The sequence below is a fragment of the Urtica dioica genome, chromosome 4 (assembly GCF_054948205.1).
Source record: "Urtica dioica subsp. dioica isolate 48M chromosome 4, U.dioica_male_clone48M_v1_H2, whole genome shotgun sequence".
Taxonomy (NCBI): domain Eukaryota; kingdom Viridiplantae; phylum Streptophyta; class Magnoliopsida; order Rosales; family Urticaceae; genus Urtica; species Urtica dioica.
The window spans coordinates 235386-257728 of record NC_142759.1 but is presented as its reverse complement, the minus strand read 5'-3'; the positions used below and the strand labels follow the sequence as shown (position 1 = coordinate 257728).

General features: G+C 35.2%; 5 protein-coding genes across 7 annotated transcripts; 3 read left to right on the top strand and 2 right to left on the bottom strand.

Moving 5' to 3' along the window:
• Positions 1-205: 205 nt before the first annotated feature.
• Positions 206-2326, top strand: LOC149398915 (peroxidase 10-like). Its single transcript, XM_089612397.1, has 4 exons — positions 206-412; positions 509-700; positions 1121-1289; positions 1849-2326. The coding sequence occupies exons 1-4, from the start codon at positions 365-367 to the stop codon at positions 2256-2258; spliced, it is 819 nt and encodes a 272-aa protein (XP_089468523.1). The 5' UTR covers positions 206-364; the 3' UTR covers positions 2259-2326.
• Positions 2327-2740: 414 nt separating this feature from the next.
• LOC149398914 (patatin-like protein 3) lies at positions 2741-5238 on the bottom strand. The gene is made up of 6 exons (XM_089611958.1): positions 4966-5238; positions 4672-4859; positions 4187-4373; positions 3932-4093; positions 3056-3358; positions 2741-2974 (listed from the first exon to the last, which is right to left on the bottom strand). Exons 1-6 carry the CDS (start codon positions 5086-5088, stop codon positions 2741-2743), a joined length of 1197 nt encoding a protein of 398 aa, XP_089468084.1. The 5' UTR covers positions 5089-5238.
• Positions 5239-6271: 1033 nt separating this feature from the next.
• On the bottom strand, positions 6272-8361 carry LOC149398913 (patatin-like protein 3). The gene is made up of 6 exons (XM_089613508.1): positions 8057-8361; positions 7814-7995; positions 7403-7595; positions 7164-7325; positions 6766-7068; positions 6272-6666 (listed from the first exon to the last, which is right to left on the bottom strand). The coding sequence occupies exons 1-6, from the start codon at positions 8171-8173 to the stop codon at positions 6439-6441; spliced, it is 1185 nt and encodes a 394-aa protein (XP_089469634.1). The 5' UTR covers positions 8174-8361; the 3' UTR covers positions 6272-6438.
• Positions 8362-8859: 498 nt separating this feature from the next.
• LOC149398912 (Phosphoglycerate mutase family protein) lies at positions 8860-11623 on the top strand. 3 transcript variants are annotated; one of them, XM_089610715.1, is made up of 7 exons: positions 8860-9064; positions 9292-9391; positions 9888-9938; positions 10038-10145; positions 10524-10655; positions 11031-11106; positions 11231-11623. In XM_089610715.1, exons 1-7 carry the CDS (start codon positions 9045-9047, stop codon positions 11350-11352), a joined length of 609 nt encoding a protein of 202 aa, XP_089466841.1. In that variant the 5' UTR covers positions 8860-9044; the 3' UTR covers positions 11353-11623. The 3 variants fall into 3 exon arrangements, with proteins under 3 accessions (XP_089466841.1, XP_089466839.1, XP_089466840.1); XM_089610713.1 differs by having other exon boundaries at positions 8861-9064; positions 11226-11623; XM_089610714.1 differs by having other exon boundaries at positions 8863-9064; positions 9313-9391; positions 11226-11623.
• Positions 11624-18356: 6733 nt separating this feature from the next.
• Positions 18357-22343, top strand: CRK (CDPK-related kinase). Its single transcript, XM_089611305.1, has 11 exons — positions 18357-19169; positions 19640-19773; positions 19866-19907; positions 19972-20080; positions 20607-20685; positions 20793-21089; positions 21183-21295; positions 21374-21481; positions 21546-21608; positions 21691-21858; positions 21962-22343. The coding sequence occupies exons 1-11, from the start codon at positions 18630-18632 to the stop codon at positions 22100-22102; spliced, it is 1794 nt and encodes a 597-aa protein (XP_089467431.1). The 5' UTR covers positions 18357-18629; the 3' UTR covers positions 22103-22343.

The window sequence follows — 22343 nt, the reverse complement described above, 5'->3', positions numbered from 1 at the left end:
AAATAAAATAAAAAGCATGCACTATTGGATATATACCAAACTAACATTGTCATTAGGCGTACGTAATAATTGAAAATGACATGCATGAATGAAATGTATCCCCAAGAAAACACGATATCACTGCGTCTATAAATTATGTACGTACTCACTTCACTATTTTCTCAAAGAGAATCGATACCACAAACAATCTTCTTTAGCAATAATGAAACCATTTCAATCTTTGTTTGTTGCCACTTTTTGTCTACTATTCCTAAGCCTTATTGTGTCCCCTCAACTAGACTACAAGTACTATGACCAAACTTGTCCGAATCTCACAAAAATCGTTCGCTACAACGTTCGATTGGCCATCTTGAACGACACAAGAATGGCTGCTTCGCTTTTGAGGCTTCACTTTCATGATTGCTTTGTCAACGTAGGGAAAACCTTTTCTTTTTTAATCTTTAATTAATATCTCATTTGCTCTCATTCGCTATTATGAACCCTAACTCGTGCATTATATTTTTTGCAGGGTTGTGAAGGGTCTTTGTTGCTTGACGAAACAAGCTCGATGAGAGGAGAGAAAAATGCGCTGCCCAATAAGAACTCGGTGAGAGGTTACGAGGTCATTGACGATATCAAAGCCTCCGTGGAAAAGGCTTGTCCCTCCGTTGTCTCTTGTACGGACATTCTTACTCTTGCATCAAGAGAAGCTGTTTATCTTGTGAGTAATTTTATTATTGTATCTAAATTTATTCACAAAGTTTCATATTTTCTTTTAAATTATAGAGTTAGTTTTCCCATATGTATAATTTTGTACTTGAAATAGTGGTTCTCTAGTTAATGTAACACGTATAATCAATCATATAAACAAGCTCTAAAACGCGTATAAAGTCTAAGGGATATATGAAAACAAAAAAACCAATAATTCAACTCTAGCTCAACTAAAATTAATTAAGATGAGTTGGGGTTGAGTCGGTAGAACAAAGCGTAAAAATGTCATCCTATAAAGTTTTTGCATATTCTGAACGTATTAGCTATATATATGTGTGTGTGTAATTGTTGTGGTGATAATTGTGTTGTTAGTTAAATAATTCATAATTGAAGAATGATTTGTTTTTCCGGTGAATGCATGGGATGTCAGGTAGGAGGGCCGTATTGGTATCTAGAAATGGGCCGTAGAGACGGAACAAGTACGAGCGATGACGAAGGAGTTCTGAAGCAATTGCCATCTCCATTTGAGTCATTGCAAAACATTACCTCTAAATTTACTTCCAAAGGCCTTACCTTAAAGGACCTAGTTGTCCTCTCAGGTTTTCTTCCTTCATGTTGCCTAATATGTATATATATATATTACATGATCCGAAAATTATTAACAATATACAAATATTTGCATTGAATATTTAAATGTATATTACAATGAAGAGAAACTATTGAACACATTTTTTTTTTTTTTTTATAAATACTGAAGTCATGCTCTCGCACAAGAGCAGATCTCGCATGAAAAAGATAGTCTTAACTAAACTAGTCACTGAGAGTTAATATTTAGGAATTAAACAAATATATTATTTGTCCTAAATCAATTTCAATTATAGTGTTTCCAATATTAACTAACATTTTCTGGAAAATATTTTTTTTAATTTGCACTAGCCATAGGTGAATTCCACAAAATATATACATATGTTTGGTGAGTATTATATATATATATATATATACATATATATATATATATATATTTATATTTAGAAAAATTTGGTGGTACATACATAATAGTGAAGAAAGACAAAGGAACATCACATTATATTTTAGGAAATTCATAAAGTACTTTTAATGTACCTAGTTTCTAAATGTTATCTTGTTTTCTTTATTTAGGTGCTCATACAATTGGATTCGCTCAATGTTCCACGTTCAAGCGCAGGTTGTTCAACTTTGACGGGTCGGGAAATCCCGATCCAGCGCTAGACTCGTCTCTTCGGATGAACTTGCAAAACGTGTGCCCCGACTTGGACAATTCGGACACAAACTTGGTGGCATTGGACTCGGTTTCTTCAAAGAGGTTCGATAACGGCTTCTTCAAAAGCCTTGTCAATAAATCCGGGCTTCTCCAATCCGATCAAGCTCTAATGGGAGACGTCGTAGCCGCCTCGTTGGTGACAAATTACACTGCCTACCCTTATCTGTTTTTCAAGGACTTCTCAGCTTCGATGGTTAAAATGGCGAGTTTGGGTGTGCTTACCGGGCAGAATGGAGAGATTAGGAAGAACTGTAGAGTAGTAAATTAATGGCGAATTCGAAGCCAATATATTCTAAGAATTAATATTGTGCTTAAATAAAGACCATTGTTGGTTGATGCTTTGCAACATGTTTCTTGTAATGTCTTGTTAGGTTCAAGTTAACGTGATGATCATGTTCGTATATTCCCTTGAGAAAATCTTTTTTTTTCCAAAAAATAAGTTAGTAATTATTAGTGAGAAAAAGGTGAGAAATATTGTTTTAGACAAATTTTTAGCAAAATAGTTACAGTTTCACATTTTATAGTAGATTGGTCACTTGAAGTACCTTGACAAACAACTACGATGAATGTAAAGGAAATTCAAAACAATCATTAAAAGGATAAAAGAATCATTACAGTGATCAGCGCACCGTATAAGAATAAAATAATAAAGCAAACAGTAAACTAATTGACATGATTTCAAGATTTCTAAAATTATCACTAGAACAAACAAAGACAATAAAAAAATTAGAAGGTGAACAAAATAAATTTTCACTTTTGACGTAGAGTTAAACGAAATTTCCTCTCTTCCGAAAGAAGTTTGGCAAGTCGCGTTAGCGCTTGAGCATTAGTCCCCTCATCTTTGATTTCCTCGTACCTTCCCGTTTCCAAATTCACTCTCGAAACGGGTTTCTCCAACAGTTGAGTCCCAATCTCCGCAAGCCTTTGCAGATTTTCCTTAGTCGCAAAATCGACCGACGACTCATTTCCAATCAAATTGTCATCCTAACCAATAAATTCAACAAATAAGTACCCACGTTCCAAAAAAATAATATCGATTCGTTGTCTCAAGAAAATCACACTTACTTGGATTTGGAGGTAGTTTCTTTTGTGGTTACTTGATTGGAAGATAGTGGACACGAGAAAATCAACGACGTCAGCGCTAGCGTCGCAAAAAATGTCAACTAGAGGAGTACTTCCATTGTTGAAAACCCAATTGTGCAAACCCCACTTTGACGCCATGCTTGCCGTGTATTTATGCTCGAGCTTTGGCGTGCCGGTCCCCAATGACAACACCACCATCCTTTTCCCGTCCATCGCTTCTTCATCTTCCTCATTCTTCTTCTTTTTCCTCGTCTCTCTCAAGATATGACTTATCGCAAGCATTGTCTACGATCCGCATAAGCAATAGGTCAGTTCTTAATATTGTATATGTAATATATATATATATAGTTATTTAAAAAAAAAACACAAATTAAATCGTACATTACACAATTATGTCATCAATTACATTGTACTTTAGCACAAATATTTATAACAAATAACCTTCAAATTTCAACATAAAAGACATTTAACATTTCCCTCTTGTAATACTCATCTAGACATGAAGAAGATCTTGCGCATAGGCTAAGTCATTGTGGGGTAGCTAATATAGTTAGCTAGCCATTTGAAACTTGCAAATTGTCTATATTTTATCAAATATAGATAACTGACCAAATTTAGACACAAAAGTCTGGACTCTTTAAACTGCAACTATTAGACTTAAATATTACTTTTCCGTTTTCCCTAAAAAGTTTACCTAATATTTATAAATTCCAAAATATAAAATCCTTTGACATTTGAGAAAAACACATGTAAAATTAGTTTAGCCTGTAGAGATATATGAAGTTGACAAAAGGTTTTGGCTGAATTAGTAGGTAGTTAATTAAGGTAATTAGTGGAATTTTAAGTGTAGACACATACCGGATTGTTTGCAGCGACCCCACCATCGATGAGATCAAAAGTACGTGTCCTGCCCTCACCGTTGTCTGTCGAAAATGTGTGAGCTGGAAGAAAAGTTGGAGCCGCAGATGTGCCGATGCAAATATCTGCTAGCCGAGCATTTCTTAAATTGTTATCTCTTGCCTGCACAAAAATAAATAAATAAATAAATAATATTAGTTTTATTAGCTCAACTTAAAAAATAAAATAAATATGATATGCTTCCTTTGTACTCACGTCGTTGTTGGAAAAAATTACAGGTTGAAGTAGTTTGATATCAAAGGCGGGAATGACTACATTTGTAACGGTCTGTTGGAGAGTGAGGTCTCCCAGAAGATTGTTAAGAAGCACCCGAAGGTACTTACCATCGTACTTCGGCCCCAACATCGCGCCCAGACAACTTGTTATCAAACTTAAAAACCCCCTGAAATTTAAATAATTCCCCTTAGCTACGGTCACAAATTAAAATTTTGGATAAATTAAAAAATAAAACATGGCAAAAATCATACTCTATCGTTCTGAATTTCTACAAATTTTATAATATCCCAGCTTTAAAATCATGCAAATTTCTACCAATATATTACTCTTTAGATTTATGCAAGTTTGAATCCTATTTCATAATTTTACTACATCACAAATGTGCATGTATCATTGTACTACATGTAAAAAAAAAAAAAAAAATTCAATTCTTCAAATTTTAATAATCAACATTAATTAATTACCTTTCCTGAGGAAATATCCTAGGCGTCTCTTGCAAGTAAAAAGTGTTGATGTCTTTGGCGGCGAATAATGGGCGGCCGTGATTTTGAGGGTTTGGAGCGGCGAGCATTGTGGTGACTAATCCTCCGGTGCTCGTCCCACCAATCACGTCGAAGTAGTCCGCGATTCTCGCTTCCTCTCCATCCAACTCCTGAAAATTATTAATAACTAACTTATTATACAGTACAAATTTTATTATTATTATTATCATATGTTCATATATGTACATATATATGTGGGTGACGTGAAAATAATACCTGGAGTTTGGCTTCCAAATATGCCAAAATAGTTCCCGGAATTATGCCTCTAATACCACCTCCGTCGATGCTCAACACGGTCAACGTCTTTGACTTTCCTGCTATAGATAAATGGCTGTCCATGAATTCTTACTGAGAATATATAATTAATGAACTTAATGATAAGATATATATATAGTGGTCGTTCCTTTTTGTTTTCTGGAGGGGTTCTATTCTAATAATGCAATTTTTTGTAGAACGAAAGAGATAATTTGATAGGAGAAAAGAGCGATGGCGATCTATTAAACACAAGTTATAATTATATATATAGTGTAATGACTGACCAATTTGTTCGTTGAAAACAAATTAGTATGGTCAGTGAAGTCAAACGAAAAAACTCATATTATTTCTAACATATATATTCCTCCGATGAAGCATGGTCTAATCTTATTTTGGGTAACAGATTAATTATATATGTTTAATATAAATGCGAGACGCCATGGTTGATTTGAGTCAAACTTATTCATTAGAATATAAGTATATATTTACCGATTTAGGTCCTACATAACATAGCCATTTCCCTATTCATAAACTTTTGCTTTCTGATTTTAGGATTCAAATAAGGCTTTCGATACACAGTGATTTAAAATCATGACATGTTGAAAATCAAGCGGCCATACGTAACAAGAATTAGAAAAATGATGTCCATACTGGCAGCCCATGAGAATTAATCACTTACGACAAACTGAAAAATAAGCCGTCATATTTAGACAAATAATTACACATAATTATTCCAATCTCCACAATCTTTTGCTTATTTTCCAGCGTCGCCACGTCAACAGATGCCACGTCATATTTTCCGCTCAGTGTGCATCCTAGTCAACATTGCAAACCCTACTCATGATCGTTGAATTTTAAAATAACATAAAAATTCAATAAATATTTCATATTCAAAGTAGAAAAAATTGCCTAAGATGGGTATATTGATGGTATACATTGTAAACAGTCGTTTATAATGATAATATTGATATGGTATCTCGTCGGTTTAGGCATTTGATGTTGATATTTACTGTATGACTTCTATCATATATGTAGAAACTCAAACCATATTAGCCAAACCTTCCAAGCAGACTAAAACTAAAATTAGGGTAAAGTTTTTAAATATCTAAAATCGACCAAATCTCCTCTATTTTGAATGAGAGAGGTTTATACATTCAGAATTGTAAAACAAAGTCAGCAGAATGAATGAGTATATGTGACACTTTCATCTATTTTAAAGTATCGAGTACACTTTTATCTATTTTAAGGTATAATATAATTATGTCATTTTAATCAAACCGATAAATAATAATTCAAACACAATAATTCTAAAAACCAAAAGTTGAACACAACTAAAAAAAAAAAAAAAATTCCTCCGCCCATTTACACATCTTATGATAGTTCAATCATATCTTGATTACATAAGTTGAACGGTCGAAGATCAGAATGTCTGAACTAGGAATTCGAGTTTCTTAGCTTCCTTTCCTCTGAAAGGAGCTTGGCAAATCTAGCTAAAGCTTCCGAATTAAGTCCTTCTCCTTCAATTTTCTCGTAACGTCCTGTTTCCAAATTTACCCTCGAAACCGGCTTCTCCAACAACTTCATTCCAATCTCCACAATCTTTCGCATATTTTCCGGCGTCGCCACGTCAACAGATGCCTCATTTCCGTTCAGTGTGTCATCCTAGTCAGCATTCCAATATAACTATGTCATATGCCACCAAATAATTTTGAGTAATCAAATTTTAAATGAAATTTTTGCTATGGAGTATAATGGTCGTACCTGAACCCGGAGGTAATTCCTTTTGCTATGGAGTGAGTGAAAGAGAGTGGAGACGTGAAAGTCAACGACGTCGGAGCTTGCATCGGCGAAAATGTCAACCAAAGGAGTTCTTCCATTGTCAAACATCCAACTGAAGATCCCCCATTTGGAGGCTTTGGCTGCGTCGTATTTGGCTTCTTGTTTCGGAGACCCCGTCCCCAGCGACAGCACTAACGTGTTTTTCCCGTCCACCGGCTTCACATCCGAAAAATACGAGTCTTTCATCGCTATTCCTCTTGATATGTGGCTTATGGCCAACATTGTCTTCCCTCGCAACCAAAAAAATGGATTCGTGTCAACTCCTCAACATGTTTTTTTTATTTTCAACAAGAAATATAAATGATCAAGTATATGGTTACGGGATTGTTAGCTGCGACGCCGCCATCGATGAGGTCGAAGGTGCGAGTGTTGCCTTGACTGTCACTGCTCGTGAAGAAGTGCGCCGGCAAAAACGTCGGAGCCGCTGACGTGGCAATGCATATATCCGACAACCTCGCGTTTTTCAGCTCATTCTCGAATGCCTATTTTATTTATGCAAAAGAGTAGCTAAACATCGATCCAATTTCAATAATTGTAAGGGAAAAGAAAAAGAATATACATCGTTGGTGGAGAAGATGACAGGTTGGAGAAGCTTGACGTCAAAAGCGGGAATGAGGACATTAGTGAGAGTGTCTTTGAGAGTGAGATCTCCGAGGAAGCCTTGGGTCATGGATCGTAGGTATTTCCCATCATACTTTGGCCCATTAAACGTCCCCCAAATATTCGCCATCGATGTCATCAAATTATTTCCTCTACAATTTTATTCATAACAATAAAATTTGAGAAACAGCAAGGTCGTTGTGAATTGTGATCTAATTTGTTTATTGCTAAAAAAAACTGAAAATATTAATTTCAAACTTATGGTCGTTTATTTAAACATTAAAAAGCACATGCCGGCTAATATGAAAATGAAATAGTTTTGAATGGGTATGAAATAGACAATAAAAAAAAGGGGGGCTAATGAAATTACTTTTTTTGTGGGAAGATCTTGGGAGAGTGTTCCAAGTAGAAGTTGGTGATGTCTTTGGCAGCGTACATCGGACGGTTGTGGTTGTCCGGAGCGGTGATCATCGTCGCCACCAATCCTCCGGTGCTCGTTCCCGCTATTATGTCAAAGTAATCTGCTATCCTCGCTCTCGGCCCGTCCAATTCCTATATATATCAGATCGTAAATAATGTGAAATGTAGGACCATTTTGTAAATAATTACATACCTGGAGCTTGGATTCGAGAAAGGCCAAAAGCACGGCTGGAATGATGCCTTTGATGCCACCACCGTCGATGCTCAGAACTGTGAACATCTTTCCCTTTTCACTTCCATTCTTTGCCATCACTCACTCTCTCTCTCTCTCTCTCTCTCTCTCTCTCTCACACACTGGTTCTTTAGTTGACTAGAGAGAAGAAGCGTTTGTATTTCATATAATATATGTATATTTCAAAGTTCAATATTCTATACCACGCTTGGGTTGGATTCCCATGTGCAGCGGACCTTTATTATATTCTATTCTACCAGCAAGAACACAGTATGGGATCACCTACAATTATTTATTCTATATAATGAGCGGTAATGATCCTCTACTCCGCGATAATAAAATGGAAAAAAACGACAGGAAAACAAAAACGACAGAAGATTAAAAAACGACATGAAAACGAGAAACGACAGAAGATTAAAAAACGACAGGAAAACGAGAAACGACAGAAGATTAAAAAACGACAGGAGAACGAGAAACGACAGAAGATTAAAAAACGACAGGAGAACGAGAAACGACAGAAGATTAAAAACGACAGGAAAACGGGAAACGACAGAAGATTAAAAAACGACAGGAAAACGGGAAACGACAGAAGATTAAAAAACGACAAGAAAACGAGAAACGACAGAAGATTAAAAAACGACAGGAAAATAAGAAACGACCGGGCAACGAGAAACGACTGAAGATGAAGTTTCGTGGGTGACGTGGCCAAAGCAGGCGGCGATCTCGAGATCCGACGTGGGCGAAGTTTGAGAAGGCGGCGAGGAAGGTCTGTGAGAGAAGTTTTTCAGAAGTTGGGCCTAAATCAATCTCAAAGGCCTAAACGAAAGTTGGTCTAATATTGACTGATCACGACTCGCGCCATTCGTCTCCGAGAGCTCGTAACGTAACGCCCACACTCACCTTCACTCCGATTCGCTCGACTCATCCGCTCTCTCACACCGAGTTCGCCATGGCTGACTCCGATTCCAGGTCTCATCTTCCGCTTTCCATTTTCGTCTACTTTACTTTTTTCTCAATTAGGAAATTCGAGCTTCTTTGTGGTTATCTCCATTTCCGAATTGTAAATCTTATGATCTTCTTTTCCTTTAATTGCATTTGACGATGTCCTAAAGTACAGTAAATGAGCATGAGAACGGTTACGATTCTATTTGTATAGCCTCTTTCCTATATATCATTTTTCGAACGCTTTTGATCAGAATGTCATTGATAATTCTCAGCTGCAACGGTTCGATCTGCGCTGAAATTGTGATAATTCGTCATGGAGAAACGGAGTGGAATGCTGATGGAAGAATTCAGGTTTCTTTTTTATGTCTGGAAATGTCGAAATTTTGGTAGAAGAAAAGAATATTTCGTTGTTAAAACTAGTTTATCCTTTGATCAATAGCATGTAACTACATCCCTCTACCATTTGAATTTCTCGGTCTGTCTTTTAACAGTGTAGATTGGTATACTTTGAGAATGTCAATGCCATGTTATAAAATGTGGTGTGTTGAAAACCCGATCGAGAAACATTTGTTAATAATCCCATATCACACACACCTGAAAAATGTGCATCACTCACGCTCAACAAGATAGAGAACACACCATATTGAATTTATGAAATTTAAAATAGACTATACGCATATTGTATTGGAGATCAGATATCCAACCAATAAGCTCATCTAGTTAAAAAGAAGACAAGTATGTTTTGGGTAACTTTCATCAATTCACACTTTTGTGATCAGTACTAACTTTTATTAGTCTTTTTTCTGGTCAAAGTTTTCTTGTTTTCATGTATAGACTTCTTGAACAGGGTCATCTCGATGTTGAGTTGAATGATGCTGGGAGAAAACAAGCTGCTTCTGTAAGTTAACCAGTAAAGTTTTCGGCAAAATTTGAAGGTTGGGTTAAAGCTATGCTCTGTGCTTTTATCGTTGATTTATAACATCCATTCTCTCTCAAGGTGGCGGAGAGATTATCAAAGGAGCCTAAAGTCTCTTTCATTTACTCGTCGGATTTGAAAAGAGCACTCGAGACAGCGGAGATCATTGCAGCCAGCTGCGGGTTAGAGGTATCGTAATCAGCATCAGCGTTCTAATATGAAATTACGTTTAGGAGATTTAGTTAAATGTTAGGGGCAAAATTAGTATTATTAAGATTTAAGAGTGTTAGCCTATAGATAGAAGATGAGAAATACTCGGTAGTTTGTTTCTAGGCTTAGCCTTTTGGAGATTTCCGGGTCTCTCAAATATCTGAGTTTATCTTGGAATTTTTACAGCGTTCATCAGTGAATTTAGAAGGTTCTTATCAGATTCATTGGTTATTTAGTTTAATAATGAATTTAACTGTGTGAGTTCTGTGGTAATTTAGATTTTCGCTTGAAAATTTCAAATGTCTACTGATAATCCATCGCTAAAGATACATTCCTGTTTATTTACTGTATTTGAAGGTGATCAAAGATCCTGATTTGCGAGAGAGGCATTTAGGTGATATACAAGGTCTTACACTACGTGACGCTGCAAAAGCTGTTCCTGAAGCTTATGAGGCCTTTATGTCTTCCAGGAAAGATTGTGAAATACCAGTAAGTTCTTCACTCGAGAATGTTGCGTGAGCAATCCAATTTCGATGCTTTGAACCTTCAGCTTCGTCAAAGCTCATTTATATTAAAAAAAAAAAAAAAATCAATGTCTACACTACGATCGGAATATTATGTCCGGGACAGGCTACAAGACAACTTGGCAAATCTTTATTAACTGGACAAAAGTTGTATCACCTAGATGAATTAACGCCCGTCAATTCTGATATCATACTAGCATATGCATATAGTTGTGCAAATTCCAAACAACCGTCATGTGCTCGAGAAAGTGACCATTCATCCTAAAAAAAATTATCTTAAGATTGCATATTAAAGTGTTTTTGATGATCTGAAATTCCTTTCACTGATACATCCGTGCAGGGCGGCGGAGAGAGCCGAGATCAACTTCATCAACGTGGCATGTCAACATTGAGGAGAATCGGTAGAAAGCACATAGGTACATAATATCAAAGCTCAATATCTTGACTCTGATAGAATGGTATTTTTTCAAATTCTATCTCTTATTATTATTATAATATCCTTAAAACGATTATGCGGACGGTGTGTGAATCTTAGGGCAGCGGATAGTTGTGGTCAGCCATGGAGGTTTCATAAGAACGCTTCACAGGTGGGCTTGCCCGAACAAGAAGCCCGCCGGGAAAGTGCTCAACACAGCTGTCAGCGTATTTCGCTTCTCCACTGACAACAAATGGACGATGGACCTTTGGGGTGATGTCACTCATCTCGACCAAACCGATTTTCTTCAATCCGGTTTTGGTGGTGACACAAATTCTGGTTAGTTTTTTTTTTTTTTTTTCAGACCAGTCTTTTGTCACTCTGAGACATGATGAAGAACGCGTACTTCGCACTATTGTCGCGCTGTATTTCAGCATATTTAGATCGGCATAGAATTCTATGCTAAGAGATCTGGATACAGTGTATGATAAAATAAAATAATTAAGAAAAATGCTTGACTTGAGATTGTTGTTGCTTCTAATACGATTTGTCAATTTGAGGATCAAGTTCCGAATTTTGACCTGAAATGGTTCATGGTTCTACCAAGTATTACCATATTGTAAAATTATAGTATGATGGCTAAAGAACTCCGAGTTGGGTGTGTAAAAATTAGTTGTTAATTATGTAAATTAGAGTACGATGGCCAAGATTTCACGTCGCTGTACTTGTTGAATTCAACGTAACCAACTATTTCCTGTTTTCTCATTTAAGGAAGGCACAAAGGTCTTCGGTTTTTTAATTTTATATCCAATTTTTCTCAAGTTTTTTAATTAGTTAAATAAAACGTTTTTTTTTTGTGTGTGTTGACCAATCATGGAAAAATGTTATCATTTGGTTAAACTCGGTTGTCAAGTTAGTAGAATCATAACACATGTAACACGTTACCAACTGTTTTGAACTATTTTAGAAGAAAGAAAGAAAGAAAAAAGTTCGGTGATAGGATCATCTCAGATTGCTATCAACAATCCTATTATTATCAGAAAATCGTTTCGGAGGGAAAATAGCATTTATATTCTTAATTGAGCGAAGGTCTTTCACATAATTGAGTTTGTTTTTAGTGTATGTATTGTCATTGCTTGCTATGTTGTATTTGACCACAACAAAAATCAGTTTTTCAAAGCAATATATCAATTTTTTATTTTTTATTCATTGTTAATTTTTATCCCCCGCACAGAAAACAAATACATCGACTCTATCTCAACTAATGGCTCGATTTTATTGAGATATCAATACTTATTAGAAATGCTGTTATCAACTTGCCATAAAATATTATGAACAATATTGTCAAAAGTTCAGATAAATAATTATGTTCATAAAACACGTTTTTTAGACTCATCTAGTCTGTTTAAATATCTTGCGTTAAAATTTAAGCCTAATTATTTAAACTTGAAAAAACAGTCTAAATTAAAGTAAAATACATTCGCTACTGTATGGAAATATAGGCGTGAACTAAATTTTTAATATTTGAATAATTAAACTATAAGATAAATAAGAGTAATTATTTGACTATTTCATACCGTGTTTCTATATATATATTTTTCTTAACCAAAACAACAGTTTATTTGTAGTCATCATTCACAAGTTTTATTTGTAACCATTATTAACATTTGTTTTTGTTTTAAACAACACTCGAAATGTGAATAATGGTTATAAGTAAAACGATGTGTTAGTTGAAAAAAAAAAAAAAATTGATTCTAAATTCCAACATAAGAAAAATACCGAGAGAGAAAAAAAAAATATTAGATACACGATTTAGATACAAAATAAGACATATTTGAATGTTAATGAGAATCAGCTAAATAATACTTAGATTTTCTTGTTATTGATTTTATTTTACCAAGAAGTGAATTTCTGTCATATATTTATATGACTATCATACTTGATCACTCTAAGAAGGTTAAAATATTGTGTAAAAATATTTAACATATATGAAGCTACCGATGAGCATGCGCATGCGTCATGGGTGATGTGGAAATTCAAGTTCAATGTTACTCGAACTTTGTTGTTTTCAGTTATATGCCATAATGTATTTTATAATACTCGAGAGCTCTTTCTTGACTTTTTATTCAATCATTCATGTTTGACTTCAGGAAAAGAGGACATTATTCTTCTGCCAACATCTTGATTGCATAAAAAATAACTTGTTTCCCTTTTCTGGGTCAAAATATAGTTTTTACTATTTTATGATTGTTAACAAAAAAAATGGTGTGTATAATAAGCGGTAAAATAAAAAAATTACAAAAAAAACAATTGTCTCTTAATATCATATATATGCATAAATTAAATGTATTGTAATATCTATTTATTTGATTTTTTTTTATTATGGACCCGAAACTCATAAGCAAATTTATAGAGCTATGACTTTACGTCTCGATTTATTGTAGTTTGTATATTGAATTATCTGTTAAAATTAATATAATTTGATGCAAAGACGACAATTCAAATTTTTGGAGAGACATTTGTTTCAAACCCGTTTGAGTTTTGTATAATATTTATAATTTTTATTTGTCAATCTACCAAAAAAAATTAAGGTGTTGAATTGATTATGTATGCTCTTTTCATAGGAAAAAATATATATTTTTAGAATGATATATATATTTTCAACTGCATAAATTCCATTATTTATATACAAATTGTATTTTGTAGAAACATTCATTTTTATTTGTATTCTAAGTCAATCATTTAAAAAAATCACAAATTATAACCACTCGATTAAAATATTTCATTTAAAACCGTTTGAACAACCCTGCCTTATTTTTATTCACTTTGGAAGAAAGAGAAATAAGATTTGAATCGGAGAGCTCTCAAATTCTCAAGATTTGGTTGGCACGTTATTGTCTATGCGCGTGTATACTTTTTTTTTTTTTTTATTTTAAAAAAGAGGGAAATGAGAGGATTGTCCATATATAACCCGATCGATCACATATAATTTGGTGCCAACACAATAAGTGGCAGGTGAATTAATTTAACGAATTCAAAAGTCAATAATTTATTTAATTCAAACGAAGCCGCGAACGTAAGTGTGCAATTATGAGAGATTACCGTCTTCTTCACCGGCCTATCTGAATCTCACGTCATCCAAAAAAATAAAAACACTAATAATTCTTACTAAGCTCTTTTGGATCCCAAATGAACATCCACCTTGGGATAGAACATAGAAGTTAAGGACCTTAAATGATAAAAAAAAAATAATAAAATAAATAAATAGCAGAATTATTATTAGGTTTCGACAGTATGGAATTTGAGGAGTTTTAGTCTTTTAGAAATTAGATGTCTCCGTACTCTTATTTATGTTTTTTTTTTTTAAATTATAGACTTCACAAGTATAAAATACTTAAAATTTGGTCATTTTATTTTAATATACGATACTTAGTCCTTCAAATGAAAATACATCGATTAAATTCTTAACATATATTCATAATAATTCAAAATGCATACAAACACTAATAAAAAATTAAAAAACACACACCAAAAATGATTTTTCAAAAAACTGAATTTGAAATTTCAAATACCTCTCAATTTTTTGTCGATAATAAATAACTCGATATTTGTATGGTAAAAATAAATCACCAAAATTGATGTAATTTCTTTTGGTTGCTGCTCCTAGATACTTTGTTGTGGCAATTACGCCAATAGCCGAATAATCCACAATCCTTTTAAAAAATAGTTCAAGTTTCATTTTATTAAGAAAATAATCCACCAGACCGAAGTTAATCAAATTAAATGTTCAATTAATTAATTAATTGAACAAATAATCTAATTAAATTCGGTATGGTGAGCTATTTCTCTAATAAAATGAAACTTGAGTTAGATCGTTAAAAGAGACAGGTGATTGGGTAGTTGCAACAAACACGAATATTTTGTTTCCTTTGAAAATTAATGAAAAATTACACGAACTAAACCACTTTAAACGTTGAAATTGCAAAATAACCAACGTTTCAAATTTGTTGTTTAAATAACCATTTTTAATAACGTGGCAATTAAGCCAAATTTTTGCTTCCAATATTGCTCTTTTATTCAAATGTTTATTAGCCATTGTTAACTCTGTATTGGATGCGGTTCATTATTCTTTGAATTTAAATTATTTGGCTGGATCAATTTGTTGTTATTTAACGTGTATAAAATTAGTTTCAATCCCATATTTTAAGGGATTAGTTAGATGCAATCAGTTTATTGAGGTAGTTATTTATTAAAATCATATTTTTCAATTTAATAGATAATTTAGCCTCATTTAATACACATTCTTAAGATTAATCAGTTACGCTTTTTAACGTGAAGCTGTATTCAAACCAATGACGATGATTGGCCTTTGCATGAATCGAAAGGCAGTGATGTTAGCTCGGCTGCTCACCCAGATTTTGTCGCCAAGCATTGGGATCGAGAGCAAGAACGTGAAGAAGTCATCGCCACTTTTCATCTTCATCGGTGCTTACGAGAATCGTATCTGGTTCGTTGCTCTCATTCGCCATTGGAGCGTGAGTTCGATCTTATGAGAAAGAGAGGTGAAGCGGACGACGTAGCCAAGAGCCACAGGGAAAAGGGACTAGACTTTGTCGAGATACAGGTGTGATTTCAACCTCCGGGACAGATGACGAGGATGAGAAATTCGTGTTAATTTGTGGTAGGACGTTCAGTGTTAATTCGTTCATTCGGAGTAGCTGCTTCGGGGGCAGAGTCGGAGGCGGCGAAAGCGAGGGAGGCTCTGTATTTCTTGGCGAGCCTGCGTGTTATATGAAGTCACTGCTTTGGACAGAACGCGTTCTACGGATGACAAGTTGACTCGGCTTATACTTGTCACCGGGTTGCGGATTGCGTCACTCATCTCGTGTTGGAATAGAAAATGACTAGAGAGGATGACATTGAGACGATAACGACAACACAACAGGGTTCTCATATTTTTGCTTCTTTTTTTGTTTCTCAGTTTGTTGGGTCTAAGAAAAGAAGTTTTGTGTTTTTTTGTTTATTTGTGTTAATGTCAATAATATTTCTCTATTTTTGCTTTAATTTTTTGTCCAAAATTGTGCTAATATCGATATATTTGTATTTATTTGTGTTAATATCGATATATTTGTATTTATTTGTGTTAAATTTGTTATAAAACACAGCCTAAATAAATATAGACGACTATGACGTAGTCTTCAAGCATCACGGTGAAGCTCTCGATCAGATTGATGGTGAAGATTTGTAATATTTTCATATTTTTTGAAATTTTTTAATTTATTAATGGAAGAGTTATTTATTGTAATGTTTTCCATTAATTTATTATATTTTTGTTAAATAATTTATATTTATCGACCTTTCATTTTAATGAATGATATTTATGCCTGATCAGGTTGATTAATGTGGTTTACTGATTACTTCATAAAATAAATCAAACATTGATTAATTTGTCAAAATAAGTTTTTGATTGAGGAAGTCTGCCCAAAAATAATTATCAATTATGTAATTTACATAGTTATCCATATTTTCGGTAGATAATAAACAGGGACCAAATTTGTGGGGTTCTGAATTATGATGATCATGGGTGTGAGTGTGAAGCAATATGATGAATGTTATATGTTGCGCTTGGACAAAGTGACCAATTTGTGCATTGAGTTTTTCCACTACTACTTCTAATTCATATTTCCATGCCTTTAGTGGAATCTAATATAATATCAACTCAAAGTGGCAAAAATTATTAATATTATTGTTCGCCACTTCCGCATAAATGGTTTGGAATTTATTAGGTCACCATGAATGATATGTGTCTACCACGTTTTTCCCTCCAAATAAATAGATTTTACTTAAAGACAACGAAAATTGAAACGTCACAAAAATTAAATATGGTCATAGATTTAAAAAAAAGCCGTAATAATTTCATACGCTCTTTTCGAATTTCAGTATTTATTATATTGAACATATCTCGTTTAGATATCCGTACAAGTATACGTATATATATGTAATATGGATTTTGGTAAATAATATATATTGTCTTGTCTTTAAGGAACCGCACTTGTGTAAATAATATAAGAAATGCTGTCTTAATCTAAATTGAAAATTAATAGTCGTACTTATATAAATAATAACAAAAAATTGAAAGAGCAGAGAAGGTGGAAGTCAAATTAGCTTTTATAGAATAAAAATTCATTTTCTAATTTATGTATCAGAACAGGTAATGCAATGCAATGGCACAAATCAAAGATTCAAGAGAACATACCATCAGGATACTTTGACATTTTTTTTTAGTGATTAAGAAAGAGAATTCGTTAAGAACTTATAAACAAAACACGGATGTAGAAGATTAAGGAGAATAAAAAAAAAATACAGTTTTATTATAAAGATGTACTCTCTAGTCTGTAGTGTACCTTCCCAAAAATAGCGCAGAATAAGGCACAAACCTTGAGTCAATCAAAATGAATAAAAATTAACAACAACACGTGGCAAGCCATACATGCTTAGTCTGGCCCACAAGTGCTCGTATCAAAATCTTATGTAACGTAATCCTCAAGTAATTAGTTAAATGATGTCATCCCAATAACAAATGAGAAAAAAAAAATTGACCTTGAGCTTTTACTTATTTTGCAAGTTTATTCTGTTTGTATTTTTTTTAGTATTGATCAGCGTCTACATTTCTTTATTTTCTATATTTAGATATTTTAAATACTTTTAACCGACATGTTGTTTTCTCACAAAATAATAGCGTACACTAAACTTAGCTTTGTTATGCAAAAAATATGTAAGAAATTATGGGTTACTTGGAAATGAAACGACTATTAAGAAAGTTGTATTTTGTGCTGTAAATAATTACTTTTTTCCAAACATAAATTTATAAATAGTAAGTATTAATTTTATTTTTTTTTACTATAATAATATGGTAACTCGAAACTAAGTTATAAAGATACATGTATATATATAATATTAAATCTTACTGAAAATGACACAAATATATTAGAGTATTGCTAGTAAAACGAAAAATAATTGTGAGATACATTTCGCACGCAACTAAAGTAATATAGAGAAACTATTATAGAGTTACATCGCTTCATAAATGGTGTAAACTCAAAAAAGAGACTCGAAGCAAGAATTCAAATAGAGAGCATATGCGGTCCCAAGGTCTGATGTGTGAAATATAGAGAATACAAGGGGTTATATTATAAAGCTTGTAAAAGCGGATAGAGTATTACGGAACAAATACCAAAATAAAATTGAAAAAGAAAAGGAAAGCAAACGCGTCATCGGTGGCCTTTTTATCATTTTCTGTTTGAACAGAGTTTGGAGTTGCCTTCCAAGTTCCAACCAATTGGAATCCTTTCTCATCGAATCCAAACACACTTTCTTTCTTTCATCAAATCAAAATATTCAAAATCTCTCTCTCCGATCGGAGATGGTCTGACCCGGGATTTGGGGTCAGATTAAAGCCCCACCCAAGCACACCTCTTCTTCTTCTTCTTCACCGTCTCTGTTTGGGGGTTTTCCGATCTCTCGATGGGTCTCTGCACTTCGAAACCCTCGCAACGCGATTCTTCTCTCTCCTCTCCCTCCGATTCCAAGCCATCTAACCCTATCCCGGACGATAATGGACTGCGATCCGGAAAGAAATCGCCATTCCTTCCTTTCTATAGCCCTAGCCCAGCTCACTACCTTTTCCGGCGAAAATCCTCCTCTCCGACGAGAACTCCGGCCACGGAAACCCCGGCCACTCCGGCGACTCCGACGAGGAGGCTCTTCAAGCGGCCGTTTCCGCCGCCGTCTCCGGCGAAGCATCTGAAGGCGGTGTTGGCTCGGCGGCACGGCGCGGTGAAGCCGAGCGCGGGCGCGACGGCGGAGGGGAGCGACGGCGGTGCTCCGGCGTCGTCGACGGTGGGGCTTGACAAGAGCTTCGGATTCTCGAAGAGCTTTGGGAGTAAGTACGAGCTGGGTGAAGAGGTCGGAAGAGGGCATTTTGGGTATACTTGCAGAGCTAAGTTTAAGAAAGGAGAGCTCAAAGGTCAGGAAGTTGCGGTCAAAGTCATCCCCAAGGCTAAGGTAATCAACTCTCTCTCACTTCACTTTCTTACACTAATTGGAATTTTCAATGCGACCATTTGTATTGCTCGTTACTGAATTCATCTCGATTAAAATGGATAAGATTGAAACTGTTATTTGGCAGATTTCTGTAAAAAAAAATTATTTGTTCTTTCAAAGTTGGATAGTCGATTGCGAAGCTCTTGTTCATTGCGAGAAATTTGGTGATAAGGTCTCCTACGGCGATAGATGAGTTAGTGGTCTCTGAGTTAGGAGTTGGAATCCTAGGATAATGCTGCTAGATCCGACTATAGAAAAGTTGTATTTCTGTTACTGAATTGTTCTTGATTGTTTTGTCGAAGGATTTATCAGTATACGATGGAAAAGTTTGAAACTTTTTTGGGTAAATTTCGTGTAATCTATGATTTAATCAATTGCGAAGCTCTTGTTCGTTGGTTCGTTCATTCATTGTAAGAAAATTTTGGCGGCAGATGACGTCTTCCATTGCGATCGAGGACGTGAGAAGAGAAGTGAAGATATTGAGAGCTTTGAGTGCGCAAAATAGGAATCTCGTTATATTTTACGACGCCTTCGAAGACAGTGAGAATGTTTACATAGTCATGGAGTAAGCTCTTAAACAATGGTTTTGAATTACGTACTCGTCATGGCATATTAAGAAATAAAGAATTAACTGATCTCAAATTTGAACGCTTTCAGGTTATGTGAAGGAGGAGAGCTTTTAGATAGGATACTATCAAGGTACTTTTGGGTTTTATTTTATATTATTTCCTTTTTCTAGTTTATTGAAGTCCTAGATCTGCAGGGGTGGTAGATATACAGAGGATGATGCCAAAAAAGTGATGATACAAATATTAAATGTAGTTGCCTTTTGCCATCTCCAGGGCGTGGTTCATCGGGATCTGAAGCCGGAAGTGAGATCTCCTTTTCATTTTAGTCCCTATATTATTATTATGTTTCCTTGTTTAGGCTAAGTGATTGTCGGGCGGATAAATAAAAGGGCCCTCAACTCTCTAGATATATGGCCATACGAAAACTCAAGTTTTGCCATATAGCCAACCTTTGGTAAATTTTAAGTAAATAGTCCCGAGATTTTATTAACAAAGCCAAAAAGACTCGAAGGATATAAATGGAATGCTAAAAACGTCCAAACAATGCCAAATCACCATGATGGCTATTTACCTAAAATTTACAAAAGGTTTGCTATTTAGCAAATATCCAAATTTTGTTGGTTTAGTTACTCAATCAATTGTAAATAAAAATGTATATATTTGACTTGATTGAGGCTTTCCTATCACTTTCTTGGTTAAAGTTCGATACATCAAGAATTTCTCAACGCTGCAAAATTTATGTACAAAGTTAACGACGTCTGCATCGCGTCCTTTTATGTATTATATTCTCATCATGTGGGTGTGAATTGTAATTTACTTTGTTCTTCAGAATTTTCTATTTACGTCGAAGGACGAGGATTCGGAATTGAAGGCCATCGACTTCGGGTTGTCAGAATTTGTCAAACCAGGTTTGTGGGTACTTCAGTGTGTGTATGTATATACTGTTGTTTGACTTGCTCCTTTAGTGGCTCCGAAAGTTAGGTCGTTGGTTGGCTAAACGTTCTTGTTATTACAGACGAAAAGCTCAACGACATTGTTGGGAGTGCTTATTATGTGGCTCCCGAAGTTCTTCACCGGTGTTACAGCACAGAGGCCGATGTTTGGAGTATCGGCGTGATTGCGTATATTCTCTTGTGTGGAAGCAGGCCATTCTGGGCGAGAACGGAGTCTGGAATATTCCGAACCGTTCTCAAAGCCGATCCAAGTTTTGACGAACAACCTTGGCCTTCTATGTCCGCCGAGGCTAAAGACTTTGTGAAGCGCCTGTTGATTAAGGACCCACGTAAAAGAATGAGTGCTTCGCAGGCTCTATGTGAGTATAATAGTTGAGGGACTATTTACTCTGAAAAACATTGGCTGCATATCTTCTGTCACCAAGCACTAAAAAATAAATATATAATTTTAGGTCACCCGTGGCTGAAGAGTCAGACTGATGTGGAAGTTCCATTGGATGTGCTACTCTTCAAGCTCATGAAGTTTTACATGCGCTCGTCGTCTCTTCGTAAAGCTGCTTTAAAGGTGCGAAAGGGAATCAGAGTGTTTCTCTTCGAGCCCATTGCACTGACTTTATTGTTGTTTTTTTTGTTTATTTGGCAGGCTCTATCGAAAACATTGACTGCCGACGAGCTCCATTATATGAAGGTTCAGTTTGCTCTCTTGGAACCCAACAAAAACGGGACGATAGGCTTAGAGAATATAAAATCGGTCGGTCTCATATCCACCTTTAATTTTTACTTTGTGAGGAGATTCTTACTTAATAATTATCCAGGCGTTGGTGAAAAATGCCACGGATGCAATGAAAGACTCGCACGTACTGGATGTCCTAGGAAGTGTAAGTAGTTGAAGAGTTTGTGAATTTCGTCGATTGATACGTATGAATGAATGAATGGGTTGGGATGTGAATTGGATGACAGTTGAATGCTTTGCAATACCGGCGGATGGATTTTGAGGAGTTTAGTGCGGCGGCAGTGAGCGTTCATCAGTTGGAGGCGCTTGAGCGGTGGGAGCAGCACGCGCGCAGTGCCTACGAGATTTTTGAGAAAGAAGGGAACCGGCCCATCATGATCGACGAGCTCGCTTCCGTAAATATCCAAAACTAGTCGGTCGTATCGTATCGTTTTAGTATGGTATGAAATTAATTGATGAGCGTGGGTTTGTTGTATATATATATATATGGTGATGCAGGAACTGGGCGTGGGGCCGTCAGTGCCGGTGCATGCGGTTCTTCACGATTGGATTCGGCACACAGACGGAAAGCTCAGCTTCCTGGGCTTCGTCAAGCTGCTCCACGGTGTCTCCATTCGCTCCCTCGCTAAGACTCACTAAATTCAACTCTTCTTTCCTATCTGTAACTGCTCATATTATTGTTATACGAAAGAGAAAGAAAGCCAAATATGTGCTTAGAGAGAGAGAGGTTTAGTGTGTAAAGTTGTAGTTTTAGTGTGTTAAAATGCCAGGCTCACTCACTCTACTTTTAACTTATTTACATTCCATAAATTATTTGTGCTTAAATGATTCTGACTTGCTATTGGAATACGCTAATATATACAATCTCTTCCGTCGTTAA